Below are 27,140 nucleotides of genomic sequence, written 5' to 3' on the forward strand. Positions count from 1 at the left end.
GTCCTTGAGGTGTCCCCATGAGATCATCCCAAGTGCTAATGAGGGCCAGGCAGTCCCTCACTGCCATGCGGTGGGATGGGGTGTGGAGCAGCACAGCTCCCAGCTCCTGGCAAGGAGGGTTACACTGGGCCTTTCTCTATCCAAGGGTGTCCAGGTGGGGAATGAGGGGTTTTAACCATTCCTGTTTTCCCAAGGAAAGATTTCTGCACAGTAAGAAATAAGGGATTTTGGCAACTGAACACATTTTGAGAAAGGGAAGTTGAGTTCTTTTAGCCAGCCTTTCTCTTGGCACTGTAGTTCAAGGGCTGTGTAGACCTTGAGAGCTGTATGGCTCAGAAAAACTCAAATTAAGGAGCAGTTTGCACCATAAATTGTTGCCCTCTGGGGTTTGTGTGTCAAATCCTAGGCAGGATCATGACCCAAGTTTCAGTGACCAATGCTGACCAACAACAATTAATTTAGAAGGAAGGAAAGCAATGCAGAACACATTTGGATTTACTCTACATCATAAAGCCTTTTGCATAGGCAATGAAAGGAGTGTGAAGCTTTGCAGCAGGATCCACTGTGTTTAGAAGTAAGGAGATTCCAAGCAAATTTGTAGGCTTAGAACAAATTTTCATTGCTCTTCAATGAATGGCTCATCAACCTCTCTTACGTTCCATGGCCTGCACAGAGGGAAAAAAAAATCAGATTTTCTTTCTGCTTATATTCCCTCCCCACTCACTCTCAGCCCATGCTTTTTTTCCTCCTGGACACAAATTCTTCCCAAAATAGTTCATGTTATTTATAGTCATTTTGGGACATGCTCCATGCAATCATAGCTGGGAGTAAGGAGACTATTTCCCTATTGTTTAGGAAAAACAGGGAATTAAATTGATATCCTTAGATTCTGGGGTGAATGCATTCATTCCTGAGTGAAAATAGAAGGCTGTTTTTCATATGATAATTTAATTTTACAACAAATTTTACTACAGAAACCTCACCCTGTGCCTGAGAACATTCTCCAAATGCTTCTTGGGCAACATGTAACACTTGAATCAACACAGAACATTTGACTGTCCTCATGGCATAATTACTTTTTTTCTTTATAACCTAATTTAAATATTCAGGAACATTTTGGCGTTTTAGGAGGCAGGCAAAGTATTTACTATTTCTCTGCTCATCCTGCAGATGAGCCTTGGTGAACACCAAACTCACGGTTTGCAGCAGGAGCGGAACCCAAAGCATCTTCCAACTTTAATCAGGTGGAAGGGACATCCTCCAAAGTGACAGCTCCCTCCTCTGCAGAAAAGCATTTCCCTCCGGGGTGAAGACAAACCTGCAACAAGAACAAAATGTTTCCTTCCCCCTCGCTCTGCAGGGCAGGGAATGGCAGTGGAAGGTTTTCTCATTCCTTGGGTTGCCTTTGTCACCAATGTCCCACCTTGGCTGTTTTGAAAGGCTGTGTGGGCAGTGAGGTTACAAAGCAGGTCTGGCACAAGCACTGGGCTGATTGATTAATATCTGACTGGCTTCTTGCAATTTGGAACAGAAGTAGTTAAAATATGCTGGGAATTTTTCTTCAGGTGCACAAAAATCCCTTTCTAGCACCTCTTTCCCATCTTACCTGGGGAAACCTGGAGTGCCAAGAAGAGGAGAGAAAAGAGCAGGCAAAGGGTCTTCATGGCTGAGGATGTGCTGTGGCACTGTTGGGAAAAGGACCAAGGAAGATGTAAGAGACAGTCCCTGGGATCTGCAGTCTCCTGAGCTACACACTGTGTTAATAACAATTACATTTATATTAATTTTGTCTTTAAACTTTCAAAAATAATGAGCAAAACCCATAGGAAAGCCTGAGTATTGTGTGGGGCAAAATGTTTTCAGGACATATGATCATTAAGTTACTTTAATAGTTTAATGGCTCAGATTTGTTTTCCATTTTGCAAATAATCCTTAGCCAGAACAGAATCATGGAATCCCAGAATGATTTGGATTGGAAAGACCATTGAAATTCACCTTGTTCCAACGCCCGGGGCTCAAACACTTTCCACTATACCAGTTTGTTCAAAGTCCCACCCAACCTGGCCTGGAATACTTCCATAATATTATTTTTAGCTAAATGATTTTATCTAGTAAATAAACAACACAAAGCAAAATTAGGTGATAATACTGTAAAAATTACAAACTTCAGAGGAAAAAAAGTTCATTTTGTAATGTTTAAATTTATCAAGAGGTCAATTTGCTCAGCATCTCCAGTCTTGGTCTACAGGCAGCAGTTCTAGAATGGAAAGGTACAATCAAATCAATTCCCATTTGAAAAGAAAATTTTAAAAGCAAACATATGATACCTTCATTGGAAGAGTTTAAACTTATATTAGGATTAAGTTTATAGGATAAGATAGTCTGGAAAGGTGCTTATGGATAAAGAAGTGGTCGTTAATGTTTCATATTAGGAAATATTAGAAATTCGGAATGTTCTGATCTGTCACAAATTATGGTCTCTCAAGAAAGGAATGGAAATGAAATAGTGCTGAAATGTCCTGTTGCTGAGAACAGAACCAAAACTGTTTCAAAATTAGCATTAGAAGTTTACACAAGTTTCTATATATTTGAAAGTATCAGGAGAAATAAGGAGACGAAGTGAACAATTCTGAAATTGAAATAAGGGTTTTGACATAGAGACATAAATAAAAAATGCAATAAATAAAATATGTATTATATACTATATTAAAATATATAGATATCTAAATAATATATAATTTTATACCTATTATGCATTACAAAAATACTGCGTAACTATTTATAATATGTTTATATTCAAAGGCTATATATTTAATGGAAATATATAGATCTAGACATGCAGATTTCCACTGAGAGGTCACCAATTTCTCTGGACCACAGACCTCTCTAAAGCAACCTGAACCAATCAAACATTAATTTTTCCTAGTACTTACAAGGCAGAAAAATTTATTAAAGCATTCTAGGTATTAGCACATATTTGAATCACTTATTCAACATGTTCAATTTTCTGTAATCTTAGGTTTACCATTTTAGTTACATGCAAATTAAAGTTAATAACGCAGAGGTTTGGGAGTTGGGTTTTTGAGGAAAAAACAAAAGCTGACATTGAAAGAAAAGAACTGAGACATTACCAGGTATCAGGTGAGCCCTGAAGACAAACAAGCCCTGCTCTTGGTCCCTTCCCTCCTGAAGATTTTGTCTCTGGGACTGGGATGCTCTTTTATAAGGTGAGTCCCAAAAGAGACTGACAAGTACTTTCTCTTCTCAGCCATTCATTGAGCCAATCCAAAAATCGCTCTTTTTTTTCTGCTGGCTTCTAATCCAACCAGAAACCAGCTGCTTTTCATTTCCCAATGATAAAATAGGGTTTCTCTCTGAACCTGTTTAAGCTTTTTTTTCCTGGAAAATCCCATGTTTTTCATGCAATACCTCTTGTGACACTCCAGTTTGTGTAAGATACGTTAACCCACCATGGTATGTGTCAAACATCTTGGGACATAGGTTGAACTGTCCCTGCCTAGGAGCAACTTAAAACCTTGCAAGACAAAGCATCTGCATGTTCCCTGCAATCCCAGTTAATTTTCTGTTCCATAAATACAGAGTATAAGAACACAGAATGGATATATGGAACTAAAACAAATGTCCATTGGCTTCCTGGCCCTTGGCCACTGGAGATGCCAGAGAGAAGCAAGATGTACCCAAATAAAGTTAATATATCATGGGTATGTCCCTGGACACCCTTCCAGCTGATGGGAAATATGTAAATTTAGGCAAATCCAGTGTCAAAGGATGTCTTTGGGCTTTCGGGCCCCAAAGCTCCTGCTTAGGGCTTGAGCTTTTCCCCTAGGACTTTTTTGATTCTTCTGCCTTCCACAGGGCCTTCAGTTGATCATTCCAAAACCAGATTATGCCTTAGATGAGCATTCAGATTTTGGCTGTCTGCTCTCAGTCTGCCAGCTGTTGACCTCTGCTCCTTCTGCCATGGGAAGTAGCACCCAACTTCTGCATGGATGGAGCACCTGTCCTGGAAAGAGATGGAGAGAGCTGGGGGTGTTCAGCTTGGAAAAGAGAAGGCTGCAGAGAGACCTTAGACTCCATCTCAGTATCTAAAGGGGTATTATGAAAAGGAGGGAGAGGGATTTTGTATATGGCCAGATAGTGACAAGACAAGGGGAAATGGTTTTAAAAGCAGGTTTGCATTAGATGTTAAGAAGAAATTCTTCCCTGTGAGGGGGATGAGGCCCTGGCACAGGTTTCCCAGAGAAACTGTGCCTTCCCTATCCCTGGAAGTGTTCAAAACCAGGTTGGATGGAGCTTGGAGTAACCTGAGATGGTGGAAGGTGTCACTGTCTGCATTGGGGAGGTTGGAATGAGATGGTCTTTAAGGCCCCTTAGAATCCAAACCATGCCATGTTTCTATTTTTCTAAGACATGAAATGCTTTCTCAGATCATATTTTACTTTAAACCTCCCTTCAGTCAACAAAAAATATTGTTCATGCAGTATTTTAAAATGATATATGAAGTATGTCACAATAGGTAATGATACATTTGCTAATTTGAATGATTGATGTTTCTAATTGACCAAGATCTCTGCAAATGACACCATGTCTTACAGACACTACTGTGCTGTAGTGTCTAAAGGTAATACCAAAATTAAACTGAAATATTTACATTGCTGGCTGGCAGTTTACCTCCTAGTCATGCAATTTTTTCATTACTTTGATATGAAGTTCTTAAGTAGAACCATAGAATAGTCTGAATTTGAAGGGACTTTTGAAAGGTGAATAAGTCCAAGCCCTCTGCAATGAGCAGAGATATCTTCAACTAGATCAGGTCAGCCTAGACCTAGCTCAGAGCCCTGTCCAAGTAAACAGGTGCACAAGAGCATACAGAAATTACCTATATGCATGTGAAAACATGACTACAAACCATTTCCCTTCCAAGCATACTCTGACATAGCTTTTTATTCTCTAGATAATTTCATATGTGAACTGTTTCTGCAATAGGAAAAAAAATGGTAATTGGATTTCTGGTGTGTCTGCCAACGTCTGGCCATAAAACTGAAAAACAGGGGGAATAAAATTGCAAAAGTTGCAGTTGCTTCACCTCTTGCCAAGTGTGGGTGGTTAACTTGCCAACTGTTACTCTTACCCAACACTCTTGCCAACTTGCCAACTGTTACTCTTACCCAACCCAATTCCTCAAGGAAACAAAGGTGCATGGTTAATTTTTATTGTCTGTAAGATTTTATGTGCAAGTACTCTCAAGGGCTTGGCTTTAGCACTGGGAATTCTTGGCCCTGTTTGATATAAATTTCACATGGTCACAGTCCCATCCAGGCCATCAGAAAACCTCTGCCTGGGCAAGGGGAAGGGAGAAGCAGAGGAGGGGTGGAGCACCTTTGGCAGAACTCAGCAAGATTTTTGGGTTGCAGCTCTTAGGGTGGACAATTTTTCCATCCCCATCTGCAGCTCCTGTTCTTCTGAGCAAGAGACAATCAAACACTTTCAATTATTATGGTGGGATCAGCATTTTGTGTAATAATCCAGGGCTGAGGAGCTGCTGTGCCTGAAGCAGGTGGGATATACTCTGAAGGGAAATGTGCTCAGAGGAGGCTGCAAAGTATCTGGATCAGAAATGCCTTTCACCCTTTTAAAATCATGATGTTTGAGTAATTTTACCAAGATCACTTTCCAGAGAAGAAGGTGGAACTTATCTCCACCTTAGGAGTTTATATCTAGCACAGAAGATGAGGTTATTAGGAGCAAAAAGGAGAACATCAAACTCTGCTCCTAGTAGTTTTCTCTTGAAAATGAAAAAGGAAATATTAGGGATGTCTTTCACTAGTGTTACCCCTAATTAAAGTGCTTCAAAATGTACACAAAATGTATTTAATCAAGCTCAATACTTTATTGATTATGCAGCTATCTTGAGTAAATGATGAGACTAACATCTGGGTGAACAATTCTGGCTCCATTTTTTGACCTGACAGCTAATTAAAGGTACTGGGGTACAAGGGCAGAGTCCCCTTTCTTTTTTGAGAACCACAATGTGACTGGCAGTGATGTGTGTGTGGTCAAAGCTCCTTGGCACAGGCCAGGTATCCCAAAGTTTCTCAAATTCAAACATTTGTAAATTGAATCAAATTTTCTAGAGAAAACTGGTGGGAGTAATCTCACCAAATTTCAGATATCCTGAAAGGAAATATCCAATACCAACTATTTTCAGTGTTCTTCCTTTATGGATAATGGAGAGAGACTGTTCTACAGACTTTTAATAGACATTTGCAGTAAGGTTGTTAGAAATAAAACAAAGAAGTAACAGTAGGGATGGAAGAAACTCAGAAACATTGGAGGTAGAGGTGTTTTGCAATAAAAGCCACGAGCACTAATTCTGCAGAACAACAAAAGTGGCAGCTGTGTCTCTCACAGAGCCAGAATTTGCTCTTCAGAGGGTTTTTTAAAATAAGTTGTCACCACTCCAAACCCACCCAGAAAGTCATTAGGAGTCCAAACCATCTGAGTTTGGTAACATATTTCACTGGGCACTGTTGTGACTGTTCTGCAACCGCTTTTGAAGAGATAACAACCAAATCCTTACGTTGAACACCCATAACTCTTGGGAATATATTTTTTTACTTTTTCCCTTTTTTTAAACATTTTTTTCCCCTGTTTTGTGTTGCTGATATGATTCAAAATGTTCCTGATTTTCCTTTGCATAAGGCCCACTCAGAAAATGTCTCAGATGCCTCCAGGCCCTCTGAAGGAAACATCTGGAGATGTCTTGGCTTTATCTACACTGCTAGGCCATGAGGGCAAGGAAAAGAGACAGGAACACACATTCCAGCCCTTATTTTGTTTCTTGCAATGGGAGAGGAAGGTCCACTTTGCAACTGCAATGACTGCTCCTTTTGGTACTGAGGGCTCCTTATTTGTTTAATTGCAGAGTGGTTTGGGTTGGAAGGGACATTAAAGATCATCTCAACCCCCTACCAGGAGCAAGGACACCTTCCACTATCCCAGGTTTCTCCAAGCCCTGTCCAAGCTAGCCTTGGACACTTTCAGGGATGGAACAGCCACAGCTTATCTGGGCAACCTGTGCCAGGACCTCACCACCCTCACAGGGAAAATGTTTCCCTCTTTCTTTACAAAGAATCACCAGAGGTTCAACCACATGAATGCCACCATAACTGATTTTATTAAAGGAGAGGAAAGAAATAGTTTCCACAGCGTTGTCTGGTTCATGTCTGTGGTGTTTGCTTCACTGCAAGGGAGGATTGTGGCAGCTTTTCATTGCAGAAGGAACTGGTGCCACCAGGACCGATGGGATCAGGGTGATTCCCAGGAGCACCAGCAGAAGCAGGAAAGATTTCCAAGGTGAATCCAGGGACTCTTCAGCTACTCCACCCCCTGCAAGAAGAAGAGAGAGTCTCTCTACCCACCTGTAGGTTTTATGCAGAGATGTTCCCCTCATCTCATGACATCAGAGCAGAGGCTGCCATGGGATGTGAATTCCCCCTCCATGCCAGCAGGTTTGGCACCAGAGAAGTGAGACACGTGGCAGGAGCTGTGCCTCTAAGGTGTTGCTCTGGAGAAAAAATAATGAGGATATGAGCCAATCCCATAGAGATCCCTGCATTTCTACTCACTTTCTGCAGCAAGAATATCCATTGCTGCATGTTCCAATCCAGTAATAAGGGCGACGACAAATCCCTGGGAAGCAGCGTCCGTTTTGGATAAAACAAGAATTGTCTAGCCTGGGAAACACTTGTCCTGCACAGCACAAAGAGAAGAGTCATTTACCATGAAAGTGATCAAAAGAAAATACAGTCTTCTTCTTTACACCCCTCTCCTTACCTGCAGCCCCTTGGAGCATCAGGAAGAGGACAACCAGGAGCATGTGAAGGATCCTCATGGCCGCAGCTGGGATGTGGATCCTTTACCTGCACTGAGCAAAGAGCACAAGGTTGAATAACACTGGACAGAGGATTCCCTCCTGACCAGGAGATGATGGTTAAAAAATGTGCCTGGAGACACCAAAGCCAAAATTTTTGTCCAGTGGATTTGAATAAAGAACAGAGTGAAAACCTCATCCTTGGAGGTATTAACAATTTCAAGGAATGCATCTCTAAAAAGCCTGACCTAATTAGTACCACCTTAAGCACAGATTCAGACTAGAAACTTCTGGATTAACACAAAACCTAAGTTATTTGGGTGTTCTATGCTGTTTTGGTGCTGGTTTTCCTTTTTTTTTTTTTTTTTTTTCTTCTTTTAATTTTGGTTTTACTGCAGTGAAAAAAAGATATCCCAGATCTCTTCAGCCCCAGGCAAGTTACTCTTGTACCAGCATAGGCCCACAAATTATCCTCCTTCCAGATATTGAAGTACACAAAGATTTCAGAGAATGAGCCAGTCTTAATCCTTAGGAAAGTCTAAAAAAAGACATCTCTAACTTTTCAATATTAATTAAGGTAGCAACTCAAACTGTTACTGCATTCAGGCAAGACATGTTGCTCAAAATGCAAAGCTCAGCTGCTGTGCTGGCTGGGTGTCTGTTTCTGGAGTTAAACAGACTCTTCTGTCCCTGATGTCTCAAGGGAAGGTTCCCAGGTCTCTGTTCCTCTTGGAGAGCAGCAAACCCAGTGCCCTCCTGGAAGCTCTGCAAGCAGCCAATCCGTGGTTCTACGGAACATGTATACATGAGAGGCACTTGCTGGAGAAAAGAGAGGGAAGGGGTTAATCAAAGCAGAAACCTGATACTGATGAAAGGAAAGGTTAATAAAGATGGAGAGGTGAGCATGGCTCTCCAGAACCAGGCAGAGTTACCCGAGGAGAAGGTGGATTATTGCTGCTGCTTCTGTTCTCCTGTAGTTACACCAAGACCCAAACACCTATAAAGGGTTGGGGATGAGCCAATGCAGTCACTGGCCAATGGAAAAAAGCCTTTTCCAGCCTGTATTTTGTTTCTTCCAATCAGAAAGGAAGGTCCAGTTTGAAACTACTTTCTCCAGAGCCCCTGATCCTTGTGCAACCCATCCCAGTTTGTGTAAGGCACGTTAGCCCACAGGGTGATGTAAAATACCTGGAACATGCACTGAGTGCTCCTGATCCTGAGAGTTCCTCAGCTGTAGAATCCCAGAATGGTTTGGGCTGGAAGGGACCTCAAAGGTCATCCAGTTCCACCCCCTGCCATGGGCAGGGACACATTCCACTACCCCAGGTTGCTCAGAGCCCTTTCCATCCCAGCCTTGAGCACTTTCAGGGATGGGGCAGCTACAGCTTATCTGGGCAACCTGTGCTAGGACCTCACAGCCCTCACTTGGAAAAACTTCCTCTCATTCCCTGTAAAATAATCACAGGTAATGTCATGAGCTTCCCCTGCTGACTGCTGTGGTGCTTTACAAACTTCTGGACCAAGGAGCCAGGATAACTAGAAACCTTGATGCCTAGGAGGGATCTCAAAATTACATAAGGAAGAGGACAAGAATGGCCTGTGGAAATCTATGTGGATTTTAAGAAATCTCAGTGCTGGCAATATCTACCTCAAGGTATATCTGCTTTACAGCTGCTTGAGTGTCCTGAAGGAAAAGGCAGCTCAGATGTTCACCTTCAGGTTAGCAAAACTTAGGGTTTCTTCCCAGATGGGCAAACTCCCTATGGGATAAATCCCAGCTTTACAATGCAATCAGGGAAGAACAGATAAATATTACTGATGCTTTAGTGAGGAAAAGCTCAATTTCTGCTCTCTGGATCCCAAGCAGCACTTTTATCCTCATATTTCCAGGGTTTTGGAAGCAACTGGCAAATCCTGTTTGCTTGTGCCTTCCTTGAGCTGGGGGGTCTTTGTTGTGGGAGAGGTGCAATTCCCAAAGGGAGCAGGGACAGCTCACTCCACATCACTGCTCAAAATCCCCAGCAGCAGATGGGATTTCCAGGCAGAGTTTGGCCAAGTCAGGTCTGGGCAGTTTTCCACAGGGCTGTCCAAGGTCATTGGATGGACAGCAGGGCTGTTCCCACGTGGATTTCATGCCATTTTTTGCCAGGTGTGGAGGTGCTGTGAGGACAAACATTGGGCAATCGTACCAAAGGTCTGTCATCCTTCCTGTCATTTGCACAGAGGACACTGGAGGAAGAGGATGGCAGAGAGAAAGTGAAGGATCCTCATTGCTTCAAGTGTCTGGGAACATCCCACTGTCACAGGTAAGCTGAGGTGACATGTGGACACACAGGGTTTACCCAGTGGCCTTCACACCAGCTCCTAAAGTGATGTAGGGTGCTCTGGGCTGGCTGAGATCTCCTCCTGGGATTCATGGAAAAGGGTCAGGAGAGAGGAGAGCAAGCCAGGGAGGAGGGATGGGACACAGGGACATCTCAGACAGTACTGGTCTAAGTGTGGGCAAAGGAACTGAGAGCTGGATGTTCACTGGGAACAAAGTCTGTGGTGTGCTGAGTGATAAAAAATCAGCTGGGATTTAGAGGAGTCCTTCCACATATTCATTTTAACAATACTTTATGTATAAATAAATCTACAATAGTGTGGAATTGCTATGTGGGCTGTAGAGAAACAGGAGAGTAAGAAATATCATTGTAGAATTTGTCTACGTTTAAACAAACAATTACTGAAATGAATATCCTGACTATTCCTGAGCAAATCAGAGGTTAGAATATCCAGATTTTTCTTCTCCATTTGCATGTTCTTCAGCAAAGATAAAATATAAAGAAGTTGTGTAAATTCAGCCTCTGTTTCTGTTGGAATATTTAAAGATTTTATGCAGGCATACAGATATATGTTTACGCTTGGAGAACATAATTTTGGGGGCTCCACACAATGTCCTGTGCAGTACCCCAGGAAAAGGGAACTGAGTAAGACATTGAGCCATCAAAATGCTTTCAGGATGCAATATTAATTGATTTGCAATATCCGTTCTTTAATTGCATGTGTTTAACTGCCAGGAAACAGGTGAAATGTATCACATTTGTAATCATGAGTGGCCAAAACAATGCTTAGAGTCAATAACAGTATGTTGGAATTAAGAGTTAATTATAGTATTTAAGATATTTAAAGGAAGTTTTCCATCAATCATAAGAACAAATAAAATTAATTAGTTAAAGACCTTATCCAAACCCTGATATTTGAGCTTGGATGTTTTGTTCCACTTTGGGCAGGTGGCACATGCACAAAGTGGAAAAGCAGGAAGAAAAAATAATTTTATCTTATTTTAACTTCCTTTTCAGGAGGTTACCCCAAAATCTCAGTTCAGAGCTCTGTGCCTCTAAAAACTCATTTATACATTTAATATTCACAGTGTCTATTTCTGCTTCTTTACATTTACTCACTTGAGTTATTTAAAAAACTAAAGTTTTGAGTTGTTTAAAAAACAAAATCAAAATCCAAATAACAGAAACAAATGCTCTTCCACATTGTAAAACAAATATACACATTCTTCCAATTAAATAATACAGGAATGGGATTTTAAATATCTATTTTTTTCTGGGGAGGCTGTTTAGTGCCCAGCCACCCTCTGGGTGAAGACCTTTTCCTGATATCCAACCTAAACCTCCCCCAACTCAGCTTCATTCCATTTCCTCGAGTCCTGTCCATTTGATTTTGAGAGCAGTGACTGGTTTCTTGTCCATCACAGGAGTCCAGAGCAGACTGCAGAGTGGGGAGGGCTTTGAGTCTGGCCTGTCAGAAAACATCATTTGCTCACATATCAGCTCTGGGAATCAAAAGACATCAGTATAATTAAGGAGAAAAATCCATAAACCCCCACTGTCAGAATAATTTCTGTTCTCTTCACTGATGAATGTTGCTGGAGGGGAATTTCAGCACTAGCTCTTCATTGCCATCTTCTGGGAGAGACCTGAGTAGGTGAATGCTCTTTGAAGTACAGGAATGCTGGGTTTTTCCCTGGTCTCTTGGTGGTATGACAATGAAAACACAACATCTGGGCTCACAGATTCCTTTGGGGTTCAGGTTAAACCAGGGCTGCCCCAGTTTCTGTAGTCCAGATCCACTGAGGGCATATATTTGATCAAAATATTTTTGTGGAAGTTGTTTCCTTTGGCCACCTGGAATTAGAAAGGCTGTGTGCAGGTGGGTGCTTCTATTGCATTTGCAGGGTGCCCAGAAGAAGGAGGGAATGATGAATCTGACTCCATGTTCTTAGAAGGCTAATTTATTATTTTATGACACTAAAAGATATTAAAGAATACTATACTAAAAGATATTAAAGAATACTATACTATACTAAATAATACAGAAAGGATACTTACAGAAGGATAAAAAGATAATAATGAAAACTTGTGACTCTTTCCAGAGCCTTGACACAGCTTGGCACTGATTGGCCAATAAGTCAAAACAATTCACATGAAACCAATGAAACAATCACCTGTTGGTAAACAATCTCCAAAGACATTCCAAAGTAGCAAAACACAGGAGAAGCAAATCAGATAATTATTGTTTTCCTTTTTATCTGAGGCTTCTCAGCTTCCCAGGAGAAGAAAAGGGCAAAGGGATTTTTCCAGAAAATATGACTGTGACATGCTTCCCTGGAATTAATTATTCAAACATAAATATTTTCTGTGGGACAAGCAGAACACAGATGTACAAATCCATGAGAATGAAAGAGGGACCAACAGGTCAAGGGAGGGCAATTTGCTCTTGTGATGTCCTACCTGGGGTCCCCAACATGAGGACATGGAGCTCCTGGAGATAGTCCAGAGGAGACCAAGCAGATGCTCCAAGGGCTGGATCCCTCTGCTCTGGAGCCAGGCTGGGAGAGCTGTGGGTGCTCACCTGGAGAGAGCTCCAGGGAGAGCTCAGAGCCCCTTCCAGTGCCTAAAGGGGCTCCAGGAGAGCTGGAGAGGGACTGGGGACAAGGGATGGAGGGACAGGACACAGGGAATGGCTTCCCACAACCAGAGGGCAGGGTCAGATGGGATATTGGAATCCTTCCCTGTGAGGGTGGGGAGGCCCTGGCACAGGGTGCCCAGAGAAGCTGTGGCTGCCCCTGGATCCCTGGAAGTGTCCAAGGCCAGGCTGGGTCTTGGAGCAAGCTGGGATAATGGAAGGTGTCCCTGCCCATGGCAGGGGGTGGAACTGGATGATCTTTAAGGTCCCTTCCAACCCAAACCATTCTGGGGTTCTATGAACATAGAGGGCTCTCACCTGTATTTCACACAGGAGGGTCATTGCAAAATCTGAGCTTCCCAAATTCAGCTGCTCTGGGGCTGTGGATGCATCTGCAGGCTCCTGAGACAGCCCTGCAGGGTTAGGTCCCCCCTGGATCCCAACCTGTGTGTCCCAGGCCATCGTTTTCTGTGGGAAATGGATCTGTAGAGAGTTCTCAGGGTCTGACAGAAGGCCTACACAGTATGCAAACTTTGAGATAAGAAATGCTGACTTAGAAATGCCACGGAATAGGACAGATGTTGCTGAGAGAGAAATGGAGCTGGCAACAAGTTTCAAAAGATGGCCTTGGAAATAAGACTAGACCTGCAAGAAGGACTCCAAGGACTACACTTTGGAGAAACAGAACTATGAAAGATGCATTGTAGTAGGACCCTCAAGGGGCAGTTTTATATGATTGGCTTTAAGGCATCTACAGCATGGTGTGGCAGAAGGCTGACAGGCCAAGAAACACTTATAGTGTCTTGTAATTAGGAAATTGTTGGCTTCTGATTGTGATGGCGTGAATTATAACATCTGTATTGCCTCACCCTTCACGTGAGACTGAAAATGGAATAAAAGCTTTTTAAAATCCTCTCAGTTGCCCCATCTCTGGGTCAGAAAAAGAGATTGTCTGACAGTTTCCCACTGCCCACGAGGGATCAATGTGTTGGGCACACTCCAGGGTGGTGTGTGAGGCGTTTTTGGGAAGGGCCAACTCGTGTTCCAGGGAAAAGGGAGGGAGTTCACAAGAGGTCATTGTCCCCCACCAGCTGCTGGGAAGTGACATTTCAGCTGCTGGGAATTGCTGTGGCAGGTCCATGTCCTTGGCCAGCCAGTCTGTGGCAGCTCTGTCACCCACAGAATATATAAAAACAGTTGTTCTGGGGTGAGACATCACTCCGTGAAGATCCCCTGGAGTGGAACCAGGTAGGACCCACTGGCCTCTCTCTCTTCAGGTCCTCTTGGGTGAGCTAAGGTGCAGTTTTCACACCAATTTCAATCCGAGAAAAGCACCTAATTTTTGATAAAATTTGTTTTCTCTAGAAAGAACTTAATCACCCAAGACATAGAATATTGCAGCTTAATTAAATCCCCATGAATATCTGAAATGGTCAGTGCTTGGTGTTTCAGTCATGCATTTGGCTGATTGTTATACTCACTGATGGGGATTCTTAAGTATTAAATTAGTTGGTATTATTTTCCAAAGGTAGGTGGAATCTTCAGTGAGAAATGATGGTGGAGAGACAATCCAGGGCCTCCAGGATGGATAGATGGCTACTTAGATTTTCTGTAAAGATATTTCAAGGAGTAATTACTGGCTTGCAAAATAAAAAAATACCACTATTTGAGTAATTAAAGCTTTTGAGTGTTTATATTCAAAGAAATTAGAAAGGGTTACATTTTTAATTAAATAAAGTTAATGTTTTAGTCATTAAGTAACTAAGTAATTTGCTTTGAACATGAAGCACTGCATTGTATGGGCTGCCATGATTAAAGTTAACTCCATCCCAGACAGAGTCAGCAGAGTTGCTCAAATAAAAAAATTAATAAAAATATTTATAGTCATAAATACATTTTATCAATCTTTCAAATTTATTTTTCCTTAAAAACTGTTATTTCTGTAGATTCATTCTAGAACATTTACTCTATTACATAAATGCCAAGCTTATTTAAAAATTGCAGGTAATTTTTCATTAATAGTGTTTGTGGTGGGTGATGACAAATGCAGGTTAAATGCATGACTTCTTTCTGTTTTTTTCTTAGCATCTATTGTATTTGGTGGCACTGAATTTGGACATGAAAATCTTCTCCTTTTTCTTTGCTGTTCTCCTCTTAATTCTCCAGGGCACTTCAGGTGAGAATAAACTCTAAGGAAATGCAGAGGGAAAATTGTGAGAATGGAAAAAAAAAAGGGGGAACAGAAATAAGAAGAATAGAAATAGAAATAGAAATAGAAATAGAAATAGAAATAGAAAGAAATAGAAATAGAAATAGAAATAGAAATAGAAATAGAAATAAATAGAAATAGAAATAGAAATAGAAATAAAGGGGTTTAGTCCCTTTTGCCTAAAGTGCTGCCAGTTGGGCACATTTTTAGCAGTGACCAAATGGGTCCATTGGAGGCACTGAACCCTCCCAGTTTGGAAAATAAGCGAATTTAATGGTGTGGAAGTGGCCAGCTTGCAGGTAAGCTCCAAGACTGCTGCCATGCTATAACCTGGATTGTTCTTTGTCTACTTTGGGAAGGCAATCACAACTCTGCACTGTTTATTTTTCATTCTGCCCAGGTTTCCTGCGTGCCCCCAGCACCGAGGGGCAGTGCAGACAGGCTGGGGGTGTCTGTTCCAGCCACCGCTGCCCCCCACCCCACACGAGACCCTTTGGAAGATGCCAGCAGGGAATTCCCTGCTGTAGGACCGTGGTGAGTCCAGGATGTGATGGATCACACGCCCACAGAAGGGCTTGGGTTGGGCAGAGCCTTTCAAGGTCATCTGTTCCACCCCCATTGTCATGGACACCTTCAACAAGATCCTGTTGCTCCAAGCCCCATCCAACCTGGCCTTGAACATTTCCAGGGATTTCTTGGGGTTTATTGATCATTTATTAATCATTTTTGGACATCTACTCTGCCCTTTAGATGGAAAATTCCTCCAGCACAAGCTGGCAAAGAGCAGAGACTCTGCACACTCAGATATAGGATTTCCTGAGGATTTCCTCACTGCTTCCCTCTGTAGCATTAATGGTGCAGCCTCGTGGGAAAGATCACAGTGAAACCTCTTTGGCAGAGAGAATTAATCAGCCAGAAATGAACTCTTTTTGCTGCTGTTCCCATTGGCTGGCTCAAGCTGCTCGTGATGAGTAGCACTGGCTTCAGAGGACACATCTCTTGATGTTCACGCTGACCTGAAACCTGGGATTTTTGGGGCAGATTCATAGGAAACCTGTATGTTCCACCTTGCAAAGGCTGCCTGGTCCCAGAGCCAGAACAACAGCCTGAAACTCATGCTGTTCTCCCAGATTTTTTCCTGCAGTTCCATAAACTTCCTCTTCTAGACAAAATCAAAATATCTGGTAGTGAAAGGTGTCACTGCCCATGGCAGGGAGTTGGAACCAGATGGTCTTTTAGGTCCCTTCAAATCCAAATCAATCTTTAATTCTGTGATTAATTTATTCTTTTTCCCCTCAAATTCCTTAGTGGAATCCTAAAGTTTACCCCATATCTTTATTCCAATGTGAAACTGCAGCAACAAATATTCCTGAATATTTACACTCTGCCTCCACTGATTCTAACATTTCATTTTCTGTTTCTCTTTTTCCCTGTAAAATGCTGCAGACACTTTTATTTTTGGAGGCTCTTATATAAATTCTGTTCAATATTAGTAGCAAGAGATGTTAAAAACAAAACTTGAGCAGCAGAAACTCTTTTCCATACCAAAAATTCCTAGAGGAGGAGGAAGCTTCAGGCACAGATTGTGATCAATTCATCATTAATTAAAATAGAAAAGCAATTTATGATTAAAATTCAGCAGCAGCAGGTCTGTGAATAGCCTGAAGAGTTGGATTCAGGATTATCAGCCCTTAGTGTCCTTCTGTGCATTTTGTTCAATTTCTTTCCTGGTTGTAAGCACAAAATCTGAAAGTTTCTTTTTTTTTTTTTTCTTTTTTTTTTTCTTTTTTTTCAGTATGATTAGTGACCACTGACATCTCAGATGGGCTAACCAGAGCTTCTGGCAATTTAAGGGATGTATCATCTCACTGGAGAATCTGGAATTCTGAACAGAAAATATGCATTTGACACATGCAGGCACATGCCACAATGTGAACAACAGAAAGAGAACAAACCCTTCCAAAAACAGCCCTAATGACCTGAAGAAACTCCCAAGAAATTATTGAACAAAACAATATTTTTAATTTTTAAAAATGTTTTGCTGCTGAAATTTTATTGTGTTAACCAACACCTGTCCAGAGGTCACCAGCATGCAGGGGTCTGTGCCTGTGAGAGGATGCAAAGTTCTTCCTTTGGCCCTCAGAACAGCCATTTTATTATTGGTCTTATTATTATTTTATTTTCCTTTTGGAGTCAGCAATAATGTGAGCAATGCCAGAATGCTCAGCTAAGGTGTTTATATTTCATAGTCTACACATCTCAATAAATTTTAATAAACTTGTCCTGCAAGATCTGTGTTTGAGCCTTATCCTTGTGAGGAACCATCTCCTTATTCCTGTGAGGAATTCTCTTGCTGTGCGTTTTGTTGGAGGGTCTCACCTAGAATCAGTGTGAGATGTTCTTTGTGGGAAACTTATCCAAGAAAATGGGAGGAAAAAACCCCCATGTGACAGGAATATGTCCTTGTCCTAATCGTTATTGATTTGACCAAGAATAACTTCAAGGCCAGGTTGGGCAGGACTTGGAACAAGCTGGGACAGTGCAAGGTGTCCCTGCCCATGGCTGGGGTGGAACTGGATATCTGTAAAGTCCTTTCCCACCCAAACATTCCATGATTCTGTGACTCTCCAAACCCAGTGTGATGAGGCCAGTGCAGAGCTGGGACAAACTGATCAGGCTGAGCACCCATGGAAGTCCTGAATCCATCCAGGAGCTCCTGGCATGGAGAGCAAGGACACTTTGTGTTACTCCCTGTCCCAAATCTTTGTGGCCTTTGCACTGGGGGTGTTGGGGATGGGGAAGGGAAGGAGGGGATGAGCCTTGGTGGTGAGAATCCAGGCTGATGGACACACAGCCCACTGCCTCCAGACAGAGCAGCACAGGGAAAAACTTCCTGACCAGTTTGGGATCCAGAGAAATTAAATTCCATGGACATGATGCTGGTCTACACTAAACAGAGACAGCAGGAGCAGAATCTTGTGAATGTGGTCATGCAGCCTCGAGCCCTTCTGCCACCCTGGGGTTTCTCTGTATTTCAAATATTTCAGGATGGGCTGGCAGATGCAGCCCTGGAGAGGAGCAGAGGACTGAGCCTGTCTCCTGAATCCCAGCTCTGGGCTGGAATGGCAGCTGGAATGGGGTCTAATGCTTTTCCAATTATTAATATAACGTTACCACATAAATCATTGCAACACAGGGTGATTTAACAGGCCCTGATGACACGCAGACTTACTGTAGTTAAATAAAATTAATTTACAGGCTGATTTTTATAGACAACAAAACCAACAAAATCCACCCTGACATAAATGAGCAAGTATCAGCAACACGGTTTCACAAGAACTTGCTTTTATTAGAATTGAAACTGCAAATAACTTTATTGGACAAGAACTCCTCCTCAGATGTTCTTGTGTTCCTGAGGGCCTCCACCGCCATGGGAAAGGCTCCCCAGGGCACCAAGGACAGGGTCCATCGATGTCCAGAGATGGGGGATGTCTCAGATGTCCAGAGCTCTTGTCTGAGTGGTCAGTGAGGTGTCAGATTTAGGAGCTGGGGGTCCTGCAGAGAAAATTCAGGTGCTTAGCTCATCCACCAAACAAATAAATTACACCTTGGCACCTCAAACTGCTGGAGACATGAGGAACACATGAGGGTAAAGACAGCTGGAGACTCTGAGCTGGCCCTGTGTTTCTGGCCATAAGGACAACCCAGATAAAATACAGAATGGGGCTGTCACCTCTCAGCACACACCACAGCTGCTCACTTGTGGCCGCTGATGCCCCAGAATACCAGAGACCCCTTCCACCCTCCCAGGCTGCTCCAAGCCCCACCCAACCTGGCCTTGAACACTTCCAGGGATCCAGGGACAGGAACAGCTTCCCTGGGTACCCTGTGCCAGGGCCTCAGCACCCTCAAAGAGACAAATTTCTTCCTAACATCCAATCCAGATCCACTCTCTGTCAGATTGAAGCCATTGCCCCTTGTCCTGTCACTCTTGCAAACAGTTTCTCTTTTTCTCTGTAATATTCCAACACCACAAAAACTCTGTTTTGTTTTCACCACACACCAACCCCAGCAATTAGCAGGTACTTTTTGGATATTGTAGGGGGCTGGAGAAGGGGTTCTGGTGCTGAAAAGGGGAAAAGCCCAGTGATTCTGCTTGCTTCTGTTGCAGCAGCCCTTCCCCAGAAGAATTTCTGTTACCATTTGCAGCACTTTAGCTTCCCACCGCGGCAGGTCCCGATGTCAACCAGAGGGGCAGAGCAGGGCACGAAGGAGCAGGAGCCCCGGCTCTGCCGGCAGGCCAGGGTGTCAGCGGTTTCCTGGCTGTAAGCTGCAAAAAAATAGGGAAAATTCATGTTTGTTTCTCCTGGCAGAGGGCTGGAGACTTGAGGCATGAGATTTACCTGGCACTGTGTTAAGGTTTTTGTCATCAAATTGGATTCCATCCCTAATTTGAAGGGCATCACAGCTTTATTCTAAATCAGGTCTCTAACATTTCAACCACTTTGTCCCAGTGACTCTTGAGTCCTTTCTCTTAATCACATATTGTTAAAGGATTGCATGTTTTTGATGTCACTCAGCTGATTTTACCTTGTTTTCCCTTATCTCTTAAATTAAAAAGCCCTGTAGTGTTTTATATAAACTTATGAAGATTTTAGTGTTTTATATATTAATATAATATATACTATATGTTATATACTTATTAATATAATTTATATTATAGTGAATTATATAATCTTTATTAAGAGATAGAAAATAACTGGAGGCCCTTTCCCCAGAGATTCTACTGGAATTGTACCAGTCCTGCAGCCATCTCAGGGGTCACAGGGTGTTTTGATATAAATAATACATTTTGTGCTGCATGAAGTAGGAAAAGCCCAAGAAGGCAATCCCAAAACATGTAGTAAAGGTTTTGTCTCAATGGTTCTACATTTTTGTCTTTGAGTAGACAGACATTTGATGGTCTAAGAAAGCTGGTACAAATTTGAGACTACTGCAAAACAAATTGAGGCGACTTCAGCTGCTTCAAAGACACCCAAATAGCCTGGAATGATACAGGGGCTTCAAACCCACTTAATGCACGTGGGCAATATGGAATTTAGGCAAAAAGCAACAGTCAGGATAACATTTTTTCCAAAAACAGATGAGGTGTCCTAATCTAGAGTACACAGTCGAGGACATGTGGGTGACAATGCGAGAAGAGAAAGCTCTCACGTTGCTGGGTTCCATCTTTGGTATTATTCTAGAAATTGTCTCAATAAAATCCTTGGGGCATTGTTCAGGTCGGGAAAGGATCCTTGGATCCTCCATGATCAGCGAGTCCAACCATCCCCAGCACTGCCAAGGCCACCACTGGGGGACCCAGGTCCCTAAGTGCCACATCCACACAGCTTTTAAATCCCTCCAGGGATAGGGACTCCAGCACTGTCCCAGACAGCTGTGCCAGAGTTGGAGAACTTCTGGTGAATAAATGTTTCCTAATATCCAATCTAAACCTCCCCAGGTACAACCTGATGTCATTTTCTCTTGTCCTGTTCCTGTTCCCTGGGAGCAGAGCATGACCCCCCCCAGCTGTCCCCTCCTGTCAGGGAGTTGTGCAGAGCCAGAACGTCTCCCCTGAGCCTCCTTTTCTCCAGGCTGAGCCCCTTTCCCAGCTCCCTCAGCCTCTCCTGGTGCTCCAGCCCCTTCCCCAGCTCTGTTCCCTTCCCTGGACACACTCCAGCCCCTCCAGGTCTCTCTTGTCATGAGGGTCCCAGAAGCGTTCCCAGCACTGGAGGGAGAGCTCCAGTGCCAGCACAGAGGGACAGCTCTGCCCTGGTCCTGCTGCCACCCCAGAGCTGGGACAGCCCAGGTGCCACTGGCCTCTTGCCCCCCTGGGCACACCTGGCTCATGTCCAGCTGCTGCCACAGCACCTCCAGGTCCTTTTCCAGTTTTTGAGCTGCTCTGCCCCAGCCTGAAGCTGCAGGGGTTGATGTGAACAGCACTTGGCCTTGACCTTCACACAATTTGCCTCATCCCATGGATCCAGCCTGTCCAGATCCCCCTGCAGAGCCTTCCTGCCCTCCAGCAGATCAACACTCCCAACCTAACTTGGTGCAATCTGCAAATTTGCTGAGGTTACCCTCAGTCTCCTCATCTGGATCATTCATTAAGATATCAAACAGGACCAGCCCCAGTACTGAGCCCTGGGGAGCTCCACTGGTGTCAGCCTCAGTTGGACTTAGCTCCATTCCCCACACCTCTCTGGGCCTGGCCATCCTGATAGTTTTTAACCCAGAGAACTCTGCACCCATCCAAGCCAGGAGCAGCCAGTTTCTCCAAGAAAACTCTGTGAAAAATGGTGTCAAGGATTTAGCAAAATCCAGCTAGATACCTAATCCACTAAATGGGGCACCTTGTCATGGAGCAGATCACGTTGGTCAAGCAGGGTCAGCTTTTCATGAACCAACACTGGCTGTGCCTGATCCCCTGGGTGTTCTGTACTGCCACATGAAGGCACCCAAGATGAGCTGCTCCAAAACCTTTTCTGGCACCAAGATCAATACAGGACCATCCTTCTTTTTCTCACCTTGTCATCACATGCTAGAAAGAAACCATCAGTACGACTATCAAAGAACTTTGAATTGATAGCTTGAAAATTAAGACAATGACCAGGGAAGGCAAATTCTAACAGGAAAGTCATGGATTCCAGGAGCAGAGATGGAAACTGACCCTCAGCACTGGAATCTAAAGAACCTCTCTGCATCTTCACCCTTTGAGCCTCCATCTCATCTCTTTCCAGCCTTACCTGGAGCAGCCTGGAAGAGGAAGAAGAGAACAGCGACGAGGAAGAAGAGGATTCTCATGACTGGCAGCTGGCAGCAAGGCAGCTTTGGCAGGGATGGAGACAACACCAGTGTGAACAGAAGCTGTCCGAGACCGAGCACAAGCAGTGCCTCTGCATATAAAGGCTCTGGGACAGAACAAAGGGGTGGAGGAGTGGCTGCCTGGAGAACAGAGAGTTCATTGCCCTGTTCCCATAGAGATTGGTGAGGTAGGGAGGTGTTGCAACCTCTCACATTAGGAGATGCCCGACCTGAGCCATGACCACGTCTTGCTGGCTGCCCTGTGCCAGCTGGTGGGCTGTGCCCAGGGAGGGCAGGGGATTGGAGCAGGAGGGAGGTGGGTTCCTGGGATCTGCAGGGCTGTAAACCATGCAGAACTGATGGTGCCCTGTGGCTCTTGGCCATGGTCTTGTGCCAGCTGGTCCTCCCCCTCAGCCACCAGGCAGGGTGAGCAAAGGAGAAAATGCCTCCTTGGAGATGAGAGCATGGAGTGACAGGGCAAGGGGCAATGGCTTCAAGCTGAAAGAGCAGGTTTAGGTGAGATATTCAGAAAAACTCCTTCACTGTGAGGGTAGTGAGAAAATGGAACAGGTTGTTTGGAAAAGCTGTGACTGCCCCATCCCTGGAAGTGTTCAAAGACAAGTTAGGCAGGGCTTGGAGCAACCTGGGATAGTGGAAAATATTCCTAGCCAGGCAGGGGCTTGGAATGGGATGATCTTTAAGGTCCTTTCCAATCCAAACCATTCTGTGATGATGGAGACGAATGCAGGAAAGGATCAGAGATTTAATCCTTGCTTGGGTTGGAGTTGTAGGGTTGCAACAGAAGGAGCCAGAGTAAGGCTGAAAGGGTCATGGATATTCCTTGTCCTGGCTATGAAACTGGCACTCCCAGGAGTTTTCCCAGCATGGTTCACTCAGCTCAGTCACTCTCTGTAGCTTTCATTTGTGACTTTAGCCATGGATTTGTACCAAATGTCACAGAAGTCATTAAACAGAAAGGACTGGAAGGGACACTGCTGTGTGTTGTGCCATGCTGTCACAGGAGATAATTCCCTCCAGCAACCCCTAAGATCTGTCCTGAAATCAATGATATCATAGACTGAAAATTCTTCCCAAATCTAGCCTGCAAGGAGTGTCTAAAATTACTCATTCTTGCCCAAATTTTCTTGATTCAATGGCATTTTCCCTTGTTGTCTGTCACCTTGCTGAATGTGGTTATGAAGAGACTCACATCTCTCTGATTTCACAGATTCAATATATCAAATCCACTTCTGTGTGGTGTCTCCACCTCTCTTATCACCTTGTAACTTATTTCTGTATCTGAAAATAATATCTATTTTTTTTTTTTTTCATGCATGTGAAGGTCCAGCCTTATCTAAAATGGACCAGAAGTGTCACCAGAATTCTGTAAAGGTCTCTTAACCCTTGTACCTGTCATCAAGAAATGCCACTCCTGTGACATATGGGAATTTCAAGTGAACATTTTTTTTTTTTCCAGGCAAACAGGACAAACCAAAAATCATCAGTGAAACAAAGTCACGAGGGTGATTAATTATTTACTGCTTCAGCCAGAGCAGCAAACTGAAACGAGGGAGAGCAAGAGCAGGGGTCAGCTCTGACTGCTCACAGAGGGCAGAGAAGTCTGTGCCTGCTGAACCAGCTGCTGCAAGTTGAGTGGAGGGCATGAAAAGGCTTCAGGGTTTTTTTTTTCTAACTCATTAATTCAGTATATCAGGGCTAGAAACAAGCAAAAATCTTCTTGTGGGTGGATGAGGAGGTTGAGGAGAGGCAACAGGATACAGGGGCAAAGAAAACTAATTCCCACCCATATTTCATTGAGCCCACATCCTTGAGGAACATGGTGAGGAAATTATCCTTCAGACCTCTGCCAGGAGCTGTGAGAGCTGGGGTGGGCAGTGATGGTTTAGGGAAAGGCTCTGTATTTCCACACACATGAAAATACACGTGTGTATTGTCACACACACACATTTAGAACCTGAGCCAGAGGCACAAGCTGAGACTGTTGCTGTCACCTCTCCTCCATTTCCCTCCTGGATATAGAAGTTTCAAGGAATCAGTCATTTATATTAAATCACTCTGTGTGCCTGGAATTTTATTGAAGGGAGTCATAGGGAACACTGACCACCTCCTTGATGCCTGGTTTGTGATCCAGGACATGGACACAACCCCACAACCCAAACCACTCTGAGCACCTGCCCAAGGTTTCAGACAGGCAGCCCATCCACCTGCACCCTCAGCTTCACTTCTGGAAAGACAAAAAGAAGGAAAAAAAGGTGGAGCCCATGATCTTTGTCATGTTTTAAATCATCAGTCTGTGATGTTTTAAAACACAGTCGGCTGTAAGGAAACCATCAAGGGTGAAGCTTACTTCAGAAATAACAGGATTTAATGGAAAAGAGAAAAGTGCTTTTCTATTCCTTGCATAATCCCACCTCCTGCCTGTCCCAGGCAGCACAAGGGGCAGGGATGTTTAATTTGGGGAGTGAGGCTGCTGAGCAAGCCCTGCTGGGCCATGATGCCACAGATGGTTCAATGCTCTTTAGAAACAAACAATGCCAGGGAGAGGGAAGGAAAGGGGGAATGGCTCCAGCCCCCTCAGCTCCCTCCCCCAGCTCCAGCTGGAGAGTGGCAGCAATGCCAGTCCCAGGTCCAGGCTCCCTCCAAGGAAACATAAATGTTCCTGGGGTGATAACAGCCCCCTCGAAGACTGCTTGGCACCAGGGAAAGGGAGTTTGGACACAGTGCTCCACTTCATCCTTCTTCTTGAGGACCAGGAAAAGATGATCCCAATAGTCTCCAGTGAACAGAGAAACAGTTGAGGCTGTGACTGACAGGAAGCTGTTGATCTTGAGGTCTCTGTTAGAGATATTATTATAATATTTGACCTGGCAGCCAAGCAGTGGGTGGTAGATCTTGTATGGGACCTGTCCTTTTGAAGGAAAATAATTTTGTCACCCAGAAAGAGCAAATTCATCTGCTTGGCTTCCTGATTCTTCAGGGAGCTTGGGAAGTTTGCCTTCACACCTTGGGAAATCACCACCAGTGGTCTGTATTCTGGACTGTGGGGAAGCCAGTGCAAATATCTTTGGCTCTGAAGGAGTTTCTCTGCTTTTAATTACAACTGATGAGCAGCTAATCTGCCTGATCAGAAGGGGAGAATTAATTTAGTGACAATCTCCTCTGTTCCAGCAGTAAATAAACAGGCAGAGGCAAGAAGTGGTGTTGAGTTCCCCTGTCCTGAAGTTAAGGGCATGGAACAAGTGACAGAGAGAGGGACCAAGTGTTTGCAGCCACAGTGAAGGTGGCAGCGGGCAGAGGGTGCAAGATGTTTGTTCTCCTTGACAGAGCACTCAATAAAGGCTGCTCATGCATAAAACTGATTTTCAGTGGGAAAATCCAGTCCTAGTGACTCAAGTGCCTGTCCAAGGCCAGTCATGGGAGCACCTCCAGCCTGTGTCCTGGCCATGGACCAGAGCAGGGAGGGAGATAAGTCACTGATAGCAGATTTTTAGAAAGCCATGTTTCAATCACCATTTTGAAAACTGATCTGTTCTTCCAGTCACCAAGGATGAGTTTTTCTGAGGTCCTGCATCAGCTTTGGAAGGGGAATATCAACCAAAACAATCCTTTTCTCCCATAGTTTGAACACTCTCAAAGAGTTTGGTTTGAGCTGCTGCCCTGCCAGCCCTCCATGTGAAAACACCAATGGTGTCCGAGGAGAGAAGTTCTCAATAGACAGGGAATAAGGAAATCCTTGGGAAGAACTCTCAGTGGTCACTGCAGGAGAGAAACAGGGCAGGGAACTGGGATGGGAGAAGCAGATCCCTGTAGGGCCATCAGCAGAGGAGAGCTGTGGGAGCTGTCTCACATGAGGCCAAGCCCAGGTTCCACCCAGGCTTATGGGGAGTGCAGAGGTGAGATGGGCATTCAGGGGACTCCGTAGAAATTGGGCACAAATGGAAGAAGGAATCTGGTGGCTGCTGGGCTGAAATGCCAGACCTTGATGGACATAAGGTCCAGCATCCAGAGACAGAGATGGAGACAATCCCTGTGGGAATAACACCTCTGTGATTTACACACCAGAGATATGTTTCATTGGGATGCATTTCATGATTGTGTTTCAGCAGGGAAACCTGAGGCTCAGTCTGTTCTGAATTTATCCAGATTTAATAGCAGAGATTTTCTTCTGGATGTTGTGTTTAACCCAAGCTGGAAACTCAGCTTCAGGCAGCTCTTGCTCACTTCTGCCCTGGTGGAATGGGGAGGAAATCAGAAGAGTGAAAGTGAAAAAACTTGTGGGTTGAGACAGAGACAGATTAACAGCCAAAACAAAATCTGTGGAAGCAAAGCAGAGCAAGGAATTTATTCACCACTTCCCATGGGCTGGCAGTTGTCCAGCCATCCCCAGGAGAGCAGGAATCCACCACAGGTAACAGTGACTTGGGAAGAAAATCTCCATCACTCCAAGTATCACTTCCTTCGTTCCTTTCTTCCTTCCTTGTTCTTCCTGCAAGTTTTACTGCTGAGCATGACCCCACCTAGTCTGGAATATCCCTTGGGTCGCCTGGGGCCAGCTGTCCTGGCTCTGTCCCCTCCCAACCTCTTGTCACCTCCAGCCCTCTCGTTGGTGGGGTGAGGAGCAGAAAAGGCCTCAAATGAGTCCTGCTCAGCCATAACAAAAAACATCCCTGAATTATCAGCACAGCTCCCAGCACAAACCCAAACCACCACTCCATCCTGGGAAGTAAATTAAATCCATCCCAGCCAAAACCAGCACACAGAAGGAACTTGAGGGACGTAGAACAAATCATCAGTGTCTGGTTTGTAAGTTGGGCATGTCCAGGCTGTGGGCAGTGAGATGTCCTTGTTACAGTGTTCTGTAAATACTGAATTTTGTGACTGTTATTGAAAACAGGTTTGATGTTTTAAAACCCAGTCTATACATGACCCAAAATCTTGTCTCTGTGGAGGGATAGTTCAGACCCCATCACTGTGTTAATAAATTCAGGTGTGTGTGTGTATTTTTAATGCATATATATTAGATATTCTATTCTATATTATTATATTCTATATTATTATAGAATATATTATATATTATATTTTTAATATATGTGTATATATATAAAATTTGCCATTCTGCTGGTGTTTATTGGTTGCCATACAATTCAAGAGTTCCCTGTAAAGTTCTTCCCACTCAGCTTTCATTCCTGCCATCCTAAATGCTATATTACC

General features: G+C 43.8%; 4 protein-coding genes across 5 annotated transcripts; 1 reads left to right on the forward strand and 3 right to left on the reverse strand.

Annotated features, from left to right (window-relative positions):
- Nucleotides 1–424: 424 nt before the first annotated feature.
- Nucleotides 425–3,266, reverse strand: LOC132325876 (gallinacin-2-like). The gene is made up of 4 exons (XM_059843428.1): nt 3,132–3,266; nt 1,607–1,685; nt 1,198–1,318; nt 425–665 (listed from the first exon to the last, which is right to left on the reverse strand). Exons 2-4 carry the CDS (start codon nt 1,662–1,664, stop codon nt 617–619), a joined length of 228 nt encoding a protein of 75 aa, XP_059699411.1. The 5' UTR covers nt 1,665–1,685; nt 3,132–3,266; the 3' UTR covers nt 425–616.
- A 4,013-nt stretch (nt 3,267–7,279) lies between these two features.
- Nucleotides 7,280–8,869, reverse strand: LOC132325877 (gallinacin-7-like). The gene is made up of 4 exons (XM_059843430.1): nt 8,827–8,869; nt 7,858–7,948; nt 7,650–7,773; nt 7,280–7,410 (listed from the first exon to the last, which is right to left on the reverse strand). The coding sequence occupies exons 2-4, from the start codon at nt 7,913–7,915 to the stop codon at nt 7,395–7,397; spliced, it is 198 nt and encodes a 65-aa protein (XP_059699413.1). The 5' UTR covers nt 7,916–7,948; nt 8,827–8,869; the 3' UTR covers nt 7,280–7,394.
- Nucleotides 8,870–9,641: 772 nt separating this feature from the next.
- On the forward strand, nt 9,642–17,353 carry LOC132325749 (gallinacin-8-like). Its single transcript, XM_059843325.1, is given in 6 exon segments — nt 9,642–9,645; nt 10,062–10,184; nt 10,187–10,200; nt 14,939–15,029; nt 15,463–15,596; nt 16,858–17,353. Coding segments are annotated over 6 exon segments (375 nt in total). The 3' UTR covers nt 16,867–17,353.
- Nucleotides 17,354–18,390: 1,037 nt separating this feature from the next.
- Nucleotides 18,391–22,009, reverse strand: LOC132325878 (gallinacin-9). Of its 2 annotated transcripts, XM_059843431.1 has the most exons (3): nt 21,851–22,009; nt 19,263–19,392; nt 18,391–18,617 (listed from the first exon to the last, which is right to left on the reverse strand). In XM_059843431.1, exons 1-3 carry the CDS (start codon nt 21,906–21,908, stop codon nt 18,602–18,604), a joined length of 204 nt encoding a protein of 67 aa, XP_059699414.1. In that variant the 5' UTR covers nt 21,909–22,009; the 3' UTR covers nt 18,391–18,601. The 2 variants fall into 2 exon arrangements, with proteins under 2 accessions (XP_059699414.1, XP_059699415.1); XM_059843432.1 differs by lacking the exon at nt 18,391–18,617 and having other exon boundaries at nt 19,259–19,392.
- Nucleotides 22,010–27,140: the final 5,131 nt, after the last annotated feature.

The sequence above is a fragment of the Haemorhous mexicanus genome, chromosome 3 (genome assembly GCF_027477595.1).
Source record: "Haemorhous mexicanus isolate bHaeMex1 chromosome 3, bHaeMex1.pri, whole genome shotgun sequence".
Lineage (NCBI taxonomy): Eukaryota > Metazoa > Chordata > Aves > Passeriformes > Fringillidae > Haemorhous > Haemorhous mexicanus.